Raw genomic sequence first — 20,952 nt, forward strand, 5'->3', positions numbered from 1 at the left:
GTGATGTCCCGGTCTCTTTGGAGTGATGGCATGTTGTATTTTTTACTGATTTTTCAGTTACGTAGTGTGTGTACGAACCTTTGGTCTTCAGCGCCTTGTAACCGACTGCCTAATGAGTTACTGTTTCCTGCTACGTCAGGCAGAATCGACACCTACCTGCTTTCAGATTTTTTCTCTCTAGTGTGAATTTTTGTGTGGACCTGAAGGTTACTGCTGTTGGAGAATTGTTTCCCACATTCAGAACAGGAATACGGTTTTTCTCCCGTGTGAATTCTCAGGTGTTTATTTAGATTGCTTGTTTGTGAAAATTGTTTCCCACATTCTGAACAGCAATAAGGCTTTTCTCCAGTATGAATTCTTGAGTGTTTATATAAACTGTTCTTTCGTGAAAATCGTTTGCCACATTCGGAACAACAGTAAGGTTTCTCTCCAGTGTGGATTGTGGAGTGTTTCTGTAAACTACTTGTTTGTGAAAATCTTTTGCCACATTTCAAACAGCAGTATGGTTTTTCTCCTGTATGCACTCTTGAGTGTTTACGTAGGCTGCTCCTATGCGAAAATCGTTTACCACATTCAGAGCAGCAATAAGGTTTCTCTCCAGTGTGATTTCTTACATGAATTTTTAAGCTGCTCCTCAAACAAAATCTTTTGCCACATTCAGAACAACAATAAGGTTTCTCTCCAGTGTGAATTCTTTTATGCGTGTGAAAACTGCTACGCCTGGAGAATCGTTTCCCACATTCAGGACAGAAATAAGGCTTTTCCCCAGTGTGAATTCTTCTGTGGTTCTGAAGATTGTTGCTACTGGAGAATCGTTTCCCACATTCAGAACAGGAATATGGTCTTTTACCAGTGTGAAATTGTGTGTGGATCTGAAGATTGGTCCTGCTGGCATACCGTTTGCCACATTCAGAACAACAATAGGGCTTCTCTCCAGTGTGGATTCTTGAGTGTTTATGTAGGCTACACATTCGTGAAAATTGTTTTCCACACTGAGGACAGCAGTATGGCTTCTCTCCAGTGTGAACTCTTTTGTGGGTTTGAAGATTGCTCATTTGTGAAAAACGTTTACCACATTCCAAACAACAATATGGCTTCTCCCCAGTGTGAGTTCTCATATGATTGGCAAGACTGCTCATGTCAGTGAACGCTTTGCCACATTCAGCACAACAACATGGCTTTCGTCTTGTATGACTCAACTTGTGTTTGTTTTTGGATGTTTGTTTCAAGTTTTTCTCCCAGTCTTCGCAGACCTTCTCACTTGCTGAATTTGTATCACAAACCCGTTGTTGAGTGTTGACTGTGTTTACCTTTGTCGATTTCACAGAAGGCTGTAAACTGTGTGACAACGAGGCTGATCCAGAAGACAGTTCTTTCACAAGTTCATTTTGCAGTGCTCTATGTTGAATAGAAGTCTGAGGAAGTAAAGATGGAGAGGATGTTCCACTTTCTGGTAGATCTGCAGTAAGACATAAATGCATAATTTCATGTAAACCCAAGACATTCAGGAAGAAGAATGACAAAAACTAACAGAAGGCTTATTACTGAATTCAAGACAACTCACAATGTAAGGCACCAGGTATTGTCATTGAAATGGTGAGACTTTATAATTGAAAGGAGTAAGAACAAACGGGTTGACTAATTAACATCTTAAGTGTCCTAAAAATTGAACCTGAAATACTAAGAGGCAGAAAAAAGAAAAAGCATTTTCAGTTGTGAGCCATCATCTCATCCCATCTGTATGACTTTGTTTCAATAACTTCATCGGTGTGGAGTTTGCACATTCTTTTTATCTTTCTATATGTGAGGCTACAATCAATTAACTGATAATTGATCAATCCACACAATTCAACTAGGAGCGTTTGAAATGTCCAGTCTCAGAAGCTTCTCTACTTTTCTAAACATTAAGGTGACTAAATTATACAACTCATCTAGGCAAAGACCTGAGGAACTGAACACGAGTTCCGTGGCTGGAAGTTGACCTGTAAAATGAGAGGAGCCGGGCAGAGTTTACCAGAGACAGAGAGAGATGCCTGAGCTATTGGAGTTACCATTCCAGAAAGTGGAATTTAATCCAAAAACGCACATTCCCTGTCCATACAGGCGTTCCTTTCCTGACAACACACTCAAATCAAGAAGACCAAACTGTAAAAGATCTCAAACAAATTTTGATATACTGTCCCAATGGATAAATCCTAAATAAGACATACCACCACAGATACTGACAGGGAAGAAGGCTCCAGTTTTTGAACCTCTCAGCAATTTCTGAGCACATTTTAAGAATGGAGGAAAGGGGGCTTAGAAAGAACACACAGAGAGAGGTGTGTGGCTTCCACTGCAATTAAAAGAGAAGCCACCTTAATAATGACAAACCTTTTTATTCTGTCCTTTGACTAAAACAGAGGTGTGGACAACAAGCCAGTTGCCATCTCTTTAGTATGGCAGCTCAAACTTTAAATTAGAGGATGAATGGAGATGATGGTATCAGTGAAGATGAGGCGGCGCAGCTGCACCCCAGTCAGATACGCTTATAAAGGCCGTTAGCTTTGTCTCGGCTTGGTAAGCATCTCAGGAACATTTGATCTCATTAGAACTGAAGGTCGGCTCTCACCCTTGGTATGTTTTAGAAGAGACACTTGGGACAGATGAACACTAATTACAGCATGCCTAGCACAAGCTGAACTACAGCGCATTTATGAACATCTGAATTTATTTTACTTTACCTTTTATTGGTAATGCTAGATGTATACATACTACTGGAGCCATTTCAGAGTACAAGATGGACGAGCAAGGCAAGGCAGGTCCTGTTACTGTGCGACTGTATGGATGAGAAAGTCAGAACAGCCAGAAACAAATTGTAAAACTTACAGGAATGGTCAGCCAGTGATGTGGATTACACCATCAGGGCATTGTTGGCACTGTAGTGTGACCATGAATGGGCACAGGCCGTACCCCACATCCAAGCTGGAGAAAGGCCAGGTGAAGACCAAACAGAGAACTTGAGCAGACAGAGGTCTGCCACGCAGTAGAGAAAGAGCTGATGGAAAGAGCAGTGGAAATGAAGAAGCAGGCCAAAAGGAGGAAGATTACATGAGCGGACATGCGATCAATGGAGGCTTAGAAGAAAAAGGCTCATGGTAGCCTACCAAACCTCACAGTACTTGTAATCTGCGGAGTGAAGGAGAGCCGAACACTGTGGAGGAGGTCAGATGGATTGGAGGACATGGCATCATCACGCAGGACAGCATTGGGAGTGGGCAGATATGGCTGGAGGCATGACAGGGTCCTAACATTATCAACAGGGATTCTGGAGGAGACAGAAAATCCAGAGAGGATTGAGGCTTATCCATTTTATTAGCAACAAAGAACGGGCCCTTACTCCGGGAAAAGTCACCTGCTAGGGACAGACATAGATGGGAAGTGAGGGCAGATATCTGGCGGTGACATCCCTTTACATGGGACACGCTCATCACTTTGTCTCTCTTGGGTTTATCAGTTATGGCCGACACACCCAAAACCATCATTAGGCTGAAACTGACAGTCCATGGAGGAAATTCCACAAATATCAGAAACTGGTTGCAGAATCTGTAGAGAAGAGATGGAAGGTGAAATGTTTGCCAGTGGAGGTTGGAATTAGGGGGCTTCAAGGGCAATCACTATGGAAGACACTGAAGACCCTGAGCACTACAAAGCAGCAGCACAATAAGATCTGTAGTGCGGCGAGGGAAGCGGAGGGGAGACCATCGAAACGGCGGAGGTTTAAGAAAAAGCAACGGCAGAAGGTTAGCCAGCCGGCTCAGGGCAGCCCTGATCAACCCCACTGGCACCCCTTTCAGAGGATGGGATTGACTTAAACTCAATATGTTAGCCCCAAGTTCAGAAGCACTGGCCAACTCAAATGAATTATCCAGGCACTGGCAGGAAACGTCTTTTAACTGAGACTGGGCAGAAATCGCCTTGTTTTATACTGCTGATCTTCACAACGTTACGTCTTTTGAATAGCTGGATGTTAAAATCACTGGAAAGGCTTCACTGCACGTTATATTAATCTACAGACCTCCTAAGCTTCAGCCAGACATTTTCTCTCATCTTTATGAAATGCTCCCTCTTGTCTGTGGCATGTCCACTGCTACTGTTTTACTTGGTGACCTTAATCTTCATGTGGATTCTGACTGTCCATCTGCTTGTGAGCTACGTTCAGTACTGGATTGTTTCAGTTTTGTGCAGCATGTTGGTTTTCCAATCCATGCTAAGGGCCATATTCTGGATCTTGTAAGTTCCACTGGTCTGCAGAATGTCTGTACATCTAGTACTCTTATTGGTATCTCAGATCACAAGCTGATTGAATTTAGTTTCACTTATCCCCTGCCTAAAATACGTCTAAAATCTAAAATAACCTATCGTACTATCAAGACTATTGATCAGTTATCCTTTTCTAAGTCTGTTGGTGCTTCCTGTCTCCATGATGTTTCTGGGTTGTCTTGCCCTATGCACATTTTGTCTCTATACAATTCCACATTGTCACAAATTTTGGATCATTCTGCACCTCTTAAATCCTTGGTTGTTCCTGCCACCCGGACCTCTAAATGGTTTACAGCAGAATTGCGTACCATGAAACAAACTGGTCGCCACTTGGAAAGGCTCTGGAAGAAGACTGGTCTGGCTGTTCACACCCTGGCTTACACTGAAGGAATACAGATGTGCCTTACCGGCGGCACGTTCAAAGTACTATTCCACTCTTATTGACGTTGGTACTTGTCACCCTACATCTCTTTTTAATACAGTTAACAGACTTTGTCAACCTGCTGTTAAAAATCCTTATTCCTCTGTTCAGCACTTTAATCTATTTTTGTTATGACCACAAATCAAGGTTTCTCTACTAACCATTCCTCATCTCTGTCGACCAATTATACTTCTAAATCTTCCGTTTATTTATCTAAATGTAACCCCACTTCACCAACTTATATTGCTGAAGTAACATCTAAATTAAATCAATCTACCTGCCACCTACATCCTGCCCCTACTCTACTGATAAACTTTCCACTCCCATTTCTCACTTTATCAACTGTACTTTCTGCACCCGTGTTGTTCCAAGGGATTTAAAAACTGCTGCTGTAACCCCAGTCTTAAAAAACCTGGCTTAGATCGGTTACAGCTAAAATGTTATCACCCAATCTCTAATCTTCCATTTATGGCTAAGATCTTAGAAAAGGTTGTTGCTGCTGTGGAAGACAGCCTGGACACAGACAGGCGGACAGCGATGGTCCACCCAACACACGTTTATTATACATTGCTATTTTCACAGTTCAGCACACAACCCCCAAAACTCCCCCAAAAGTCCAGGCCTCACAATGCCAATGCCTTTGCCTCTTCAGGTCCGTCTCCACTCCTCTCCACCAAGACTTCGTCCTCTGCACTCCCGACTCCAGCCACTGAACAGAGGGAGGCAGCCCCTTTTAGCCCACCCGGACGTGCTCCAGGTGCCACCTGATAATCTTCTGCCAGCACTCCCCAGTGTGGCAGAAGTACCGGCTGCGCACCCGGAAGCACTCCGGGTGTCCCTGGTCGTCTTCCCCCCCAGCACTTCCGGGTGTGGCGGTAGTGCTGAGGACCAGGGCTCTTCAGGAATCGTGGCACCCCCTGGCGGTGACCATGGGCCCCTATAGGGTTGAGCTTCCAAGCTCAGTTCCCGTGGTCCCCAAAGCCACCAGGGCAGTCGCCCCCTCGTGGTCTGGAGGAGGTGTAATCCCTCCTCCGGTCCTTCTGGGAATCCCAGCTGGGTGGCACCCAGCCACTTGCCACACTGCTCAATTCAATGATTATTTAAACTTGCATAACCTGCTTGAGCCTTTACAATCAGGACTCAGAGCCCTACCTACATAGCACTGAAACTGCTTTACTTAAGGTAGCCAACGACTTGCTTATAACCGCAGATTCTGGGATGGCCGCTGCGCTAGTTCTCCTTGACATTTCATAGAGTTAACCATAACATTTTACTGTCCCGAATTTCAGCTATTGGTATCTCTGGTGCTGCTCTTTCTTGGTTCACCTCACACCTCAGTGATCCCCAGTGTTACATCTTCATTAGGGAACACAAATCTGCCGCTACTTCATTCACACGAGGTATCTCTCAAGGGTCAGTTCTCAGTCCAATCCTCTTGAACATCTCTATGCTCCCATTAGGAGAGATTACTCGTCGATATGGTCTGAGCTTTCACTGCTATGCCATGACACACAACTTTATAGAAGTGTTGATGCAACAGCAACATCTTCACCAGTTCAACTGACTGACTGCATTCAGAAAATCAATCACTGGATGACAGCTAATTTTTTACAACTCAATCCTGATAAAACAGAACTCTTATTAGTTGGTACCAAATCTGTCCTCTCGACCCTTTGTGACGTCAATGGGATCCTGGTTGAACCCTCAGCATCACTCCGTAATTTGGGTGTCATCTTTAATCAGCTTCTTACTATCCAACCACACATTAGCTCAATAGTGCAGACGGCTTTTCTTTATCTTCTCAACGTTGTTCATCTTCATTCTTTCCTCAGTGTGAAGGACACAAATACTCATTCATGCTTTCATCGTCACCACCCGTCTGGACTATCGTAATGCATTGTTTTATGGCCTCCCGACTAAATATATCAATAGATTACAGTATGTTTAGAATTCTGCTGCTCATCTACTTACGCACACTAAAAGATCTGCTCAATCACTCCTGTCCTCCATGATTTGCATTGGTTACCAGTTTCTTCAAGAATCAAATATCAAATTATTCTTCTCACCTTTAAAGCCCTTCACGGTTTAGCCCCTCATTATCTGTCTGAGCTGCTGCTTCCTTACACTCCTGGCCGTGCATTAAGATCATCGGACGCTCACTTACTCACTGTACCTAAACACAGCTTAGTAACTATGGGGGGCACAGCTTTCAGTGTGATGGCCCCTAAACTTTAGAATGCTCTTCTTCTAAAATCGATTATTAATTTCAAACTCCTGTTAAAAACACATCTCTTCAATGAGTTTATTCATTTTCTTGTATGTGATTTCTACTGTCTTGTTAATGTGTTTATTGAATTGTAAAGTGTCCTTCAGTGTATGAAAGGCGCTACATAAATAAAACATTATTATTATTATTAATATACGAACTAGCTGGCCGGGGACACAATAAATCACGGACTACCGGCTCAAAATTTACAGTGCATCCGGAAAGTATTCCCAGCGCTTCATCACTTTGTCCACATTTTGTTATGTCACAGCCTTATTCCAAAATGGATTCAATTCATTTTTTTCCTCAGAATTCTACACACAACACCCCATAATAACAACATGAAAAAAGTTTACTTGAGGTTTTTGCAAATTTATTAAAAATAAAAAAACTGAGAAATCCCATGTCCATAAGTATTCACAGCCTTTACCATGAAGCTCCAAATTGAGCTCAGGTGCCTCCTGTTTCCACTGATCATCCTTGAGATGTTTCTGCAGCTTCATTGGAGTCCACCTGTGGTAAATTCAGTTGACTGGACATGATTTGGAAAGGCACACACCTGTCTATAGAAGGTCCCACAGTTGACAGTTCATGTCAGAGCACAAACCAAGCATGAAGTGAAAGGAATTGTTTGTAGACCTCCGAGGCAGGATTGTCTCGAGGCACATATCTGGGGAAGGTTACAGAAAAATTTCTGCTGCTTTGAAGGTCCCAATGAGGACAGTGGCCTCCATCATCCGTAAGTGGAAGAAGTTCGAAACCACCAGGACTCTTCCTAGAGCTGGCCGGCCATCTAAACTGAGCGATCGGGGGAGAAGGGCCTTAGTCAGGGAGGTGACCAAGAACCCGATGGTCACTCTGTCAGAGCTCCAGAGGTCCTCTGTGGAGAGAGGAGAACCTTCCAGAAGGACAACCATCTCTGCAACAATCCACCAATCAGGCCTGTATGGTAGAGTGGCCAGACGGAAGCCACTCCTTAGTAAAAGGCACATGGCAGCCCGCCTGGAGTTTGCCAAAAGGCACCTGAAGGACTCTCAGACCATGAGAAAGAAAATTCTCTGGTCTGATGAGACAAAGATCGAACTCTTTGGTGTGAATGCCAGGCGTCACGTTTGGAGGAAACCAGGTACCGCTCATCACCAGGCCAATACCATCCCTACAGTGAAGCATGGTGGTGGCAGCATCATGCTGTGGGGAACTGGGAGACTAGTCAGGATAAAGGGAAAGATGACTACAGCAATGTACATAGACATCCTGGATGAAAACCTGCTCCAGAGCGCTCTTGACCTCAGACTGGGGCGACAGTTCATCTTTTAGCAGGACAACGACCCTAAGCACACAGCCAAGATATCAAAGGAGTGGCTTCAGGACAACTCTGTGAATGTCCTTGAGTGGCCCAGCCAGAGCCCAGACTTGAATCCGATTGAACATCTCTGGAGAGATCTTAAAATGGCTGTGCACTGACGCTTCCCATCCAAGCTGATGGAGCTTGAGAGGTGCTGCAAAGAGGAATGGGCCAAACTGGCCAAGGATAGGCGTGCCAAGCTTGTGGCATCATATTCAACAAGACTTGAGGCTGGAATTGCTGCCAAAGGGGCATCGACAAAGTATTGAGCAAAGGCTGTAAATACTTATGGACATGGGATTTCTTAGTTTTTTTATTTTTAATAAATTTGCAAAAACCTCAAGGAAACTTTTTTCACATTGTGATTATGGGGTGTTGTGTGTAGAATTCTGAGGAAAAAAATGAATTTAATCCATTTTGGAATAAGGCTGTAACATAACAAAATGTGGACAAAGTGATGCGCTGTGAATACTTTCTGGATGTGCTGTATATCCAAGTGCAGCAGCATCAGCTTATTCTAAGGAGTTCAGTACCCAGGGCAGTGGATATCAAACCCCCTTCTGCTTTTCCCTGACTGCGACTTCCAAAGCAGAATGCTCCACTGTCTGAAGGGGCAGCAGTTTTAGCAGCCATAACGGAAAAAGCAAATGAACTGCTGATGAACTCCTGGTTGTCTTATCTGAAATGGTTTTGCTCTCCGTGTCCTCCATGTTTTGCTCTGTGTGGCAAATCCTCTAACATTAACCGTGTCCTTTCAAATCCTGGACTCTGACCAAACTTTGTCAAATCTCAGTTAAGCTTTCAAGTGGCTTCCACTTTCATTTCTTTGCATCTTTAAATACACATAATGGAGAAACACAACAGCTGAACAAAGGACTCCACAGACCAGGACAGAAGACCACCGCTGTTAACATCCCCGTCACACGTAAAGTTTATCCAGCATTAAAGAGTAAAGGTGACAGGAGACCATAATAAATATGCAGTATAACATTTAATTTCCAGTTCATAATTCATAAATAAAAACAAAAAAGCATTTTCAAGCTGTGTGTGCATGTGACAATGACAGAGCACATTCCTCACTCAATCACATGGAGCTTCACACCGACATCTCACTTTAGCTCTTACCTTCATCACAATACCCTGAACATGACGCTTTCTCAGTCGTCTTCACGTCACAGTCTAGAGCCTCGGCCTTCACCTGCACACACTGAGGTCCACTCCCTGTAAGGCCAGCTCCAGTCACCTCGTCATTTGGACACACCAGCTCACAGACTGTCTCTGATTTAAAGTCTTCTGCCTTGATGCGATTTAACATGTCAGGTTTTTGTAAGTCACTGGTATCGGCCGTTGGCTCAGACTCCTCTTTAATGACAACTTGTCCCCATTCACAATCCTCCTGTTTAGTCTGAAGTTGCCCAGACTCCCACTCACAGTCTTCTTCTTTAATGTTCTCCATGGTAGACGTGGAGTTTCTGTCCTTGCTTGTCGAATTGTTTAGTGGCTGTTGACACCTTAATGTTCAAATGTCCTTAGCAGACAACCTGCCCAGGTCCCCCACGATAAGGATATCAGCCAAAGGTTACCAAGCAAGTAGGGGGCTTTACTGACAACAGCCAATACATCCAGCGGTCACCAACACAAGGAGCTGCATGGCAAGTGATGGTGGGTCTGACCTTTTGGTTTTGCCCATCAGAATGCTGGAGGATTTTGCCCCCATGGGTCACTTAAAGGTCCATGCCATCTCTCCAGTCATCTATAAGTGAGCCAGGGTGCTTTCTTCATGTTGATTGGCTAATACAGTTGTTTACTAGCTGTCTACTTAGCTTGCTGGTTGGTCCAATCTTTGAAAGCTGCTCTCGTGTTGGTTCTTGCTGTGCATCACAAGCTGAGCGCCCACAGCACATGTCATCACTCCTCTCTTCTGAGGTCACTTCTTGACATTTTAGGCCATCAGTGGAGCCTCGTGGACACCCAGACACGTCTCCTCCATTTTGCATATCTCACTGGAAATGGCAGCTTCTCTTCTTCTCTGTAGACAGAAACAGCAGAATAAAACACCAGTTAGCAAACTAGATGTCTTCCAAGATTTTAGTTCATATTAAGAAACTTTGTCATCAGAGGTAGGAATAAGAATACATTTTTAATTCAAAAGAACACACGGTCCTGTAGAATTGTGTTTTGTGTGGTGTGGGAATTCTTATACGTAGAACAATAACATTTGTACTGACAGATGTTGTCTCTGATCCTGAAGGGAGATACGTGACCATCTTGGGTAACTGATTTAACTGTAAACTAATTCTAATAAATATCTACGCACCAACGTCAATGACAGGGACTTCATCCAAAATGTATTTACATCCATTCCCAATGTGAACATTCAGAAAATTATAAAGGCTGGGGACTTTAACTGTGTTTTAAATCCAGACCTAGAAAGGTCTCCTGCCACAGAGGTGATGACGTCTAACACTGCAAAGACAATCACACAGTTTGTAACTGATCACAACTTATCAGACACCCTGGAGATTACTAAACCCAAACTCAAGAGCATATTCCTTCTATTCACCAGTGCATCACTGCTACTCAAGAATTGATTATTTCTTTATAGATCATTTCTTACCTATGATTAATTCTTGAAAGTGCAATGGTATTGTTATTTCCAACTATGCCCCTTTGATCATGGAACTTAAATAATTATGCCCCAAATACTCATCTCGCAGATGGCATCTTAACCCACTTTTATTAGCAGACAAGAACTGTACAGAATTTATATCTAAGCAAATCGATTTGATTTGAGAGACAAATATATCCTTGGAGGTTTCTGCAGGAATACTCTGGGAAACTCTGAAGGCTTTCTTAAGATGACAGATTATCTCATATCTTACCTACAAAAATAAATTGGAAAGCAAGAAGGTATCAGAGCTAATCAGTGAAATTAATCATATTACTAACCGAAGGTTGTAAACCGGATGTACGGTCCACGGGCGCACGGTCATGGACGCAGGACAAATCGAAGCGCATGCGCACTGCGACTTAGCGCCCTGCCCCAGCAGAAGCAAATGAGTCACGGCTCCAAACACAAACAGCTCAACTAACGGAAATACAAAAATGAGCCCACATGGATAAATGAACGAAGGCTCCTACAAAGCGCTTCAAAAACACCAGAACCACAGGAGTCACGGCTCTAAACACCAAAAGCAAAGGAGGCACAGCTCCAAAACGAAACAGCTCAGGTATTTTATAGGCGGGCTGACGTATCGTGTCTACTGGGAGACACAGTGAATGCGGCGTCTATCTATATATGTGTATGTATCTAAACTTGAGGTAGTGGTGACTACTGACAGTGCCAGCAGTCAGCGGTCCAATTATAATTCCCAACAGCAAACGATGTCTAGCTAACAACACACTCATAGGAAAACAAAACTGAGACTGCATGGATAATAACAATGAACGAAGGCGCCTACAACGCGCTTCTTAAACACCACAGTCATGGGTCCAAAATGAGACCGCTTTACTAAAAATATATTTCTTTCATTAAATGAAAACTTTCCCAGGACGCTCCCACCCTCCATGATCTTACATCCCTACAAATATTGGAGAGAGCAGAAAGTAATTGCCATTCTTGGATTTGCGATTCTGTAGAGAATCGCGGGTTTACTGGTAGATGAAGGACATGCCAAGTGCTCAAATGAGGCACTTCATAGCAAAAGATGGGCTCTGCGTTCAGAACTCAACTTCTTGACAACTAAAGAAACTGAACAACTCACTTTTAAATCAGGACATCATTACTATGAACATGGAGAGAAAGCTAATAAGATCTTAGCTCAACAAATCCACAAGCAGGAAGTTCCTAATGCAATCCCAGTAATTACCAACACAAAATCAGTGAGCATAAAAATATAAAGCCCACATTTAGAGACTACAAGTCCTTCTATTCTACTGAGTTTAAAGAAGACACGACACAACCTAATGCATTTCTGGACGCATTACAGATACCACAACTAGATGGAATTGGACAAACCTCTGGTGCTATCAGAATTACTAGATGCTATAAACTCACTGCAGAGTGGGAAAGCAGCAGGCCCTGATGGCTACCCTGATGAATTTGATAAGAAGTTCTCCACTCAGCGAGCTCCCCTCTTATAAGTAACATTCACAGAAGCTAGAGACAATCAAATTCTACCTCAAACTTTTCACCAAGCATTAATCACCGTCTTTCCTAAACAGAATAAGGACTTGTCACAATGTGCATCATACAGACCAATCTCACTTCTGAATAATGATGTTAAGATACTCTCCAAAGTCCTAGCTAGAAGGATGGAGAAAGTGCTGCCTTCTGTAATATCACAAGACCAAACTGGATTTATTAAAGGCCGACACTTACCTTCCAATCTCTGATGCCTGTTTAATGTAATATAGTCACCAGCAAAGTCAAACACCCTGGAGTTGTTATTATTATCATTGGATGCAGAAAAAGCATTTGATATGATTGAATGGAACTACCTTTTCACTACATTAGAGAAATTTAGGTTTGGCCCGAACATTTGTGCATGGATCAAACTACTGTACACCAATCCAGAAGCTTCAGTTTGTATTAACAACATTAATTCAGAATACTTTAAACTAGAACGTGGTACCAGACAGGGATGTCCCTTGTCACCATTTCTGTTTGCAATCACCATTAAGCCACTGGCAGTTCACTGTCGAAATGCTTATGAGATAATAAAGGGGATTATCAGAGAGGGACTTGAACAGAAAATCTCTCTATGCAGATGATATGCTGCTGTAGATATCAGACCACAAAATACTGAGCCGGCAGTCCTAGCAGCACTTCCTCTGGTCTCAGAATTCATTTGACTGCTCATTCCAGTGAATTCTCAAGCACACAATATCAGACTGGACACCTTCCCTTTTATCATCGCAGATCAGTTTAAATACTGAGGGGTCAACATCACAAGTAAACATAAAGCTCTTTATCAACAAAATGTCGCTGTCTGTATGGAAACAATTAAACAAGACTTGCATAGATGGTCAACCCTTCATCTCACTCTAGCTGGAATTAGAATTAACGTTGTTAAGATGAATATCCTTCCTAAGCCTCTCTTTCTGTTTCAGAACATTCCAATATGCATCAGTAAATCATTTTTAAGCAATTCAATTTAACAATAACCTCATTAATTTGAAGTTCAAAACCTCCACGTATCCAAAGAGCGACCCTACAAAGACCTAAGGCAGAATGTGGCATGGCTCCACCTAACTTTCAGTTTTATTACTTGGCAGCAAACGCACAAACTATAAAAACCTGGACTTGGGCACAAACAGATGAACTGACGCAGGCCTGGTGTACAATAGAAATAAAATCCTGCAGCACTTCTTTATATTCCCTGCTTTGTACCCCAAGAAGTCCAAGTGATCGCCAATAAACTAACAAGCCACTGGTGCTGCACTCCCTCAGAATATGAACACAATGGAGGAAGCATTTTAAGATAAAGAAGCTGTGATCTGTGGCACCTCTACATGATGACCACCTGTTCTCACCCTCTCAAACGTACGCAGCTTTTAATATTTGGATAACATTCAGATTAAATCACTCCGAGATCTGTACATAGACAACGTCTTCAAATCCCACAATTACTCTCCAAGTTGAACTTTCCAGCAGCACATTTCTGTCACTTAACTTTGTTAAACTGAACCTGCCTGACGTCCCTCACCTCCCACCTCCCTCTAATAATGACATTGATCGTTCTTGAGGACTTAGACAGCAAGTCTGTCATTTATAAAACATTTTAAAGATTCTCCCTTTCAAAGATCTCAGAGTACATCAGGAAAAGGAGTGGAAGGCAGCAATGCAGAGAATCCACTCGAGCTCCATATGCACAAAGCATTCAACAATTCAACTGAAAATCATCAATCGAGCGCATCTGTCTTGTTTAAAATTGTCCAAATGTCTCCAGGCCGAGAGCCAACCTGTGAACGTTGCTATTGATCTCCAGCCTCACTGGGCCACGTGTTCTGGGCGGCGGGCACCACATTAACATCATTCTGGACCAAAATCATTAACTGGCTCTCAGAGAGCCTGGGGGTCTCAATCTCTCCTAACCCACGGTGGGCTACCAGAGGGGCTTCAAGTGGAGAAGGACACACAAACTGTCATGGCCTTCACTGCACTATCAGCGTGTTGACTTGTCTCGCTCAACTTGAAGAATCCTAACTCACCTCTTTATACGTCAGCGGGTCACTGATGTTAGATGGCATCTGAAATTTAGAAAGTCAAATTCCCACTTAGAGGGTCCGTGCAGAACTTTATAAAAACCTGGCAGGACCTTCTAATTAGTAACATTTTAGAATAAGCTTTTCAATTCAGGAAGCGGATTCTCTCTCCTCTTTTTAATTCTCTTTATTTATATCTTTTATTAAAGTTTCACTCTGCTCTCTTTCTCCTGGCCGGGGGGTCTATTTGTTTCAAACCAGTTTTGTTAAACTTGACTTGCTTGTATGAATGTTATCTGACTTTAATAAAATTAATAAAATGTTAAAAAAAAAAAAAAGAATTGTGTTTTGTAATGACCATCAAGAGAAGTCGCTAGGAAAAGCAGGAAGACGTGTGCAGCTGTAAACAGCACGTCCAACTATGAGTGACCTCGTAAGATTATTAATATCATTACTTACTCTGTGAGTGACGTCTTCATCCAAAGCGACTTACATCTGATAGACACAATTGGTTGCATTTCTTTTATTTTTTGTTCCCCAATTGAAGCACAGACTGGTGAAGTGACTTGTTCAGGTCTCACAGATTTGAAGCCACACTCTCGGGGTTTGAAGTCCAAAGCCTTCATCATTCTGCCGCACTGCCCGACTGACAAATATGGTGGACAGAAAGGCCCTTATTAAGGTATGCAGTACTTCTGATACACCCTAATAACCGATGGCACAGTAAATGAGGCCCACGGTCTTTTCCTGGGTGAAGCTGAGTAACACAGCGGTCACATTTATCACATAACACACTGAAGAATACACCATCAGTATCCTCATCATCAGTACTGGTGTTTTACTAGGCTCATGTTATACTTTACAAGCCTCTGTGCAGATGAGACCTTGCTATCTAAAAGCAATCATGGCCCTGAACTCAAATAAAACTGCTTCATATCATTCTCTAAATGTGTAATGTGTATATATTGTAATGTATTTTTATTACTATTCCTTTTCTTGTTTTTCAACACTTATGCCTCACACTAAGTCGACAGCACCTTCAATTTCATTGTTCCTTTGTAAAAGTGACAGTGACAATAAAGATTTATTCATCCATCTAAAGATTTTCACCTGAACACAACATGAACGCACACCAAATCACTTAAAGACATCACTGAACATCTCGTGACCGGTGCTTGTAGAACTGACAGCAAGGAGACGTCACTCTTGTTCTGTCATTCAAGCTGTGGGCAGCAGGCTGGTGGGCACCGAGCTCAGGCCTACACACCCCGCTGATATGGGATGGAGAGGTGCTGAGCTTATCCTCAGGCGATTGTGCACCATACTTTTTTATTACTCTTATTTGTTTGCTTTCTCTTGTCACCATGTAAAGCACTTTGAGCACATCCAGCGTGACACAAAGAAATGTTGATGTTGCTGTGACTTACTGAAGATGTCGAGGTAGGACATGAGCAGCACTGCACAGTGTGCCCGCCGCCCCACAACGTAACAATAAGCTGCAGCATACATTAGAGCAGTGCTGTTCAAACTGAGGGCTGTGGCACTCCTGGCGAGGCTGATGTTCTAAAAAGAGTCTTTAAATGACTTTACGTAACTTTTAAATGAATAGAACTGAACATGATCGGCACTTGTTGAATGAAAGTCTTCCTGCATCGAGTATTTGTATTCAGACATGACAGCTGAAGTTCTCAGCCAGTGCAGTCCACCGGCAGCTGTCATGAGGTGTGCCAGGACACAAAAAGGAAGTGCAGAAGAGAGGAAAGGGGGCACAGTGGGCAAAGCGAGTCACCGTGCCAGTCTGTGTTTCAGTTCTACCGAGTCATCTCCCCTGCCGTCTCACTCAGCTGACCTCGTGTTCCAATTCACATCCACCACCCGCCATAACTCATGTCAGTGGGACTCCCCGCCTCGCAGAACTAATCAGTGCCCAGCTTATCAGCTCTGTGCCAAGACAAACTGATCTTTGTGAATGACTGCGTCGTAAGATGCCAGGGCTACTTTACTCGTCCTGACACAAGCAGCCCAGCGTCTCTCTGCCTCTCACACTCTCCGCTCCGGACCACCAAAGTTATAAGGAGTTCAGTTTTGGTGAACTTGTCTATTGTATCAAGTTTTTAAGAACTTTTTTTAAGAATACACAAAGAAAGGGAGCTGCTAATAATCCTCTTTAATAAAATCCCTGTGTGCGTCCATGTGTCCGTGTGTGTGTGTTTTCTGGTGAAGTGCGCATGCGCGGGGCACGGTGCGATGCTTCAAAGGTCACCTGACGCGTCACATGAGACAGAGAGGGCGGGACCTATAAAATATCGTGTGGCCGATCCAATCGGATATTGGTAAATGAGGTAAGACCTAAAACATAAGGCACGAAAAATCCAATCGGGTACTGAGACGCGGAGACCAGCTTCCCCATTGTTGTGCAAGTGTTCACTCTGAGGATGTCAGATTTGTGATTAAGAAGCTTGGCCCGGTAAAGTGTCAGTCATTGAAGGGGTTTTCCTAAATATACGAATTTTCATGATATTACAATAGGATGACTTTTAAAAGTAGATTTATTTTCGCGCACATAAAATCCGTTGCTGGAGAGACGCCACACATACAATAATCAGCTGCACGCCAGCACAGATTCAAATACTTGCTAAAGAACTGCACAGTACTTTCTGGAGAGACGCCACGGTCACGATTATTAGCTGAACGCCACACATTACATCAGTTGCTGGGGAGACTCTGCTGATTGCCTACAGTTGTGACAGAAACTTAAACGCATATTACGGACATCAGAGCCAGTATTACTGTCAGAGAAAATTACACGCATTTTACGGAAATACAAACTAGTATTACTGTGAGAGAAAAATTAAATATACACAATACAGTGACGCTTATTACAGCCACATGCAAGCCAGTATTACTGTAACAGAAAATAGACAGTCCCTTGCCATTTAATAGAGACTGTTCCTACTAATGTTTATGCACTACTGTTCTAGCACCCGTTATTTTAATGGGCTTAATGTCTAGTTAATAATAAAATGCATGAGTAGAAAGCTTTTGATTGAGACAGAGCTGCTAATATCTGGTGAGCCTCATCGTCCTTCCATTAAAAATGCAGGAAGAGGCTCAGCCTTTCCGTTGACATTTGTGACTTTTTAAACGTAACTTGTATGTTATTTTCTACTGCTTTTGATCTGCGTTTCTATGTAACTGTATACTTATTGTAAATGTAAAGCACTGAAAGTCTTTTCTATGCTATGCCAAAGTACACTACTGTGTTTACACTAAAAATTCTTAAAAATCATTTGGTGTTTCTATAGAAAATTAAAAAGTTTAGACCAGTATCACAAAATCTCAATAATCCCTTGTAACAAATCCTAAATGCAGTGTTGAGGAGAAGTTAAAGGAATGTCAAGTTTACTTAAGACTAGTAAGAGTTTAGTACATAACAATTTAAGACTACAAAAATAAGGTCACAAAACGTTTCAATTCAGGAGATGAAACTCTAAGAAACAAGGCGGAGATCCCCAGCTAGAACTTTAGGTGCCTTTTGATCAAATTGTCATCTACTGTCTGCATTTACACTGAATATTAGGGGTCTTGTTTAAAAAGCAAATGCCACTTGAGACGGCCTTCTCCTCGCCCAAACACTAACCTGAAGGTCAATAAAATTGGTCCCTGATGTTACGTCACTATTTTAGGGCTAAAATGATAACAGAAATGTGAATCCTACTTACATACCTAATCTTAATTATTGTGAAACAACCAAGTAGCGTCCACTTTCTGAACAAGAGCCAATATTAAGTCTGCTATTGTCGTGCTGCATATCAGCCGTTAGCAGATACCATGATCATGCCCAACTTTGCAGCATCGGGGCCCTGAGCAGGTGATAAATCATTCTGGGGGACCCCTGCATTGTTAGACCACATTGAATAACGCAGGCACCGAGTCGCCTGGGCTGCAGCCTTAATTACTAAACTTAAAGCAACTGGACGGCTGACTGCGGGACAGCACGATTATGGTGACCGTTTCCCACAAGGCACCTTTTTGAACTTCTTTAGACAACGTTCGCTGTCACCTTTCATAGACAAAGCACCCCCTAAAACAAAAAAAGACCCCCAACCTCCGATAACTGGACGACTAAGTAGCCCTGAAGCGAGCGGCGGCGCGTGCACGTTTTACTGAGCATGCGTGAAGTGAAAAATAGAAGCGGCGTGCACAGATGCGCGAACACGACGAGCTCAGGTGAACGAACAAGAGGCGGCATCGGCGGTCGTATACCTGGGTGATTTAAAAAAAGCAATAAACGTAAAGAGAAGCGAGCAACGGACAAGACAGGCGGGTCCACACAGGCACTCAGTGGATAGACTAGGGAGACATGGAGTCAGTCCTCAGTGCCGACGACCTGCTGTCGTGTAATGTCACTCTCACATGAACAGCACTCTGCTCACGTCCTCGCTGCATCCTTTACCGGCAGAGCGGCCACTTTCTCTTGAACCAACAGCACAGGAAACAGCAGGGATGAGAAGGCCTTCACGCAGGGCTCTATTACAGCGCTCCGTGTCACCACCATCACCGGCTGTTGGCCGTTGTGATTCGCTTATTATTTTTCGATGCTTTTCGCCCATATACTTTATGAGTACGTACCGTTCCTCTTTGTTTTCTAGGTGTCATCAGCCCGCCACTCCATTTAACCGGTGCAGCGCGCCAAACATCCGGTGACGTTGTTATTTTCTGACCTGAACACAAGTACTTCCGCTCGCGACCGCTTCGAGATTATATCAAAATAAAAGATTTTGAACTAATGCCTGCAATTGTTTCCTCTGTTGGAAGTTTCTTTTAAAAAGGGAAACACCTCAAATACAGTAGTGCGACATTTAATAGAAAAGGAAGGCTGTGGAAGGTTAAATGGAATGCAGAGATAGCGGGCTTTGATACATAGATAGATAATTTATTAATCCCAAGGGGAAATTGATATACTCCACTATGTATAATGTTAACGTTTACCCCCCCGGGGTGTACAAAACTCAAACAGTTTAGCTTTTGTTGAAGTCTTGAATCTTCTCACCATCATTTAACCAAGTTTTATCAAAGCACCTGTGTGTATTTGTATATATTCACATGAAGTACACAAGATATACAATAATATCTAACAGTAAAGGGGGTCAAATGCAGAAACCTACAGCACTATTGTGTTAACAGTCGAGTCACTTTTGTCATTGTGAGATGTTAAAGGACATGAAGCCATGGATGCTGGTGGCCCCAGCACTCGTGTAGTAGGAGCAGCGCTCAGTCGTCTAGGATTTGGGGCAGCGTGTGAGCAACACCTGGGGGTATCCAGCGAAGTGCACTTATGAGACTTAGCTGAGTGCGTCTCGCTTTATTAGCCACTTTGTTCCTTTCGAGGCTCAGTCAAGTCCACAAACGGCAAGTGCTTGTCGTTCACTCAAAGTGGGCTTCGGCGGACCCTGAGAACCAGGCCCGGCCTTAGGCATAGGCGAAGTAGACGACCGTCTAGGGCCCCAGCGTCCGGGGGGCCCCGGATCGACTCCTTGGTCTAATTTTCACGCATTTCACAGAGCTTCCAGGGGGGCTCCTGGACCCCATAATACCTAAGACCGGGCCTGCTGAGAACTGATCCTTAGTAACCTCAGTTGGGGGTCAAACAGCACTGAGGAGGGTCCGAAATCAGCAGACCGAGTCAACAACTGAAACTGTGGTGATTCGCGGCGGATTACGGGACACAAGTATTCAGTAGCAATATGAGGCACAGTTAGCAGAAATGGAAAATGATATTCAAGAACAGAATCCAGAATTCATTGAATATAAATTCATATGCCGGCATTGAGCAATCAAAGAAAGCCGCAGTTTGTGTGACCCCATCAGAATGGCAGACTGGACAATACGACTGGTCATTTGTGTCATTGTCATTTCAAAGGAGTGTCCTATGCCTGGATGTCTTTTACGTACTCGATGTCTAATTGGCTCGGCGCTGCCTTTGTCACACGTCAGGTGTGCTTATGACGTTTGGGAAGCTTAACTAACACAATCAAGTGACATTCATGCAGCTTTGGACAAACGCATGTCACAGAAATTCACTGACCAAAAACCAGTTGGCTCACTGGCCGCTGCGGTGAGTTGTCTTTGCGATGTCTGCCGTCAGCTGATCGCATATAACGTTGTTTATTTGCAGTTCTGTAGTCGCCATGAAATGTCAAGAGCCTTTGGACTGTTAGTTACTGACACGCCGAGCTCCTCATTCGTCACATTTGTAAGGAGTGGACCTGCCATGGAAGACCCCACAGGGCCCTGGAAGGAAACGGACCTCAAATGTCACCTCAGATGCAGGGCTGTGGAGTTGGAGACAATTTTGGGTACCTGGAGTCGGCACAAATGTACCGACGCAGACTCCTAATAAATTTAAAT

The 20,952-nt window shown here is 43.3% G+C and overlaps 1 protein-coding gene across 1 annotated transcript in view; it reads right to left on the bottom strand.

Annotated features, from left to right (window-relative positions):
* The window catches only part of LOC114663207 (zinc finger protein 91-like), a 103,753-nt gene that overhangs the window by 56,686 nt on the left and 26,115 nt on the right, over positions 1-20,952 (bottom strand). Inside the window, exons 3-4 of the mRNA XM_051935436.1 lie at positions 9,460-9,768; positions 157-1,459 (exon numbers count right to left, since the gene is read on the bottom strand). Coding sequence (XP_051791396.1) covers positions 157-1,459; positions 9,460-9,768 — 1,612 coding nt within the window. The remainder of the gene's footprint in view (positions 1-156; positions 1,460-9,459; positions 9,769-20,952) is intronic.

Source organism: Erpetoichthys calabaricus, chromosome 12, assembly GCF_900747795.2.
Source record: "Erpetoichthys calabaricus chromosome 12, fErpCal1.3, whole genome shotgun sequence".
NCBI classification, from domain to species: Eukaryota; Metazoa; Chordata; class Cladistia; order Polypteriformes; family Polypteridae; genus Erpetoichthys; species Erpetoichthys calabaricus.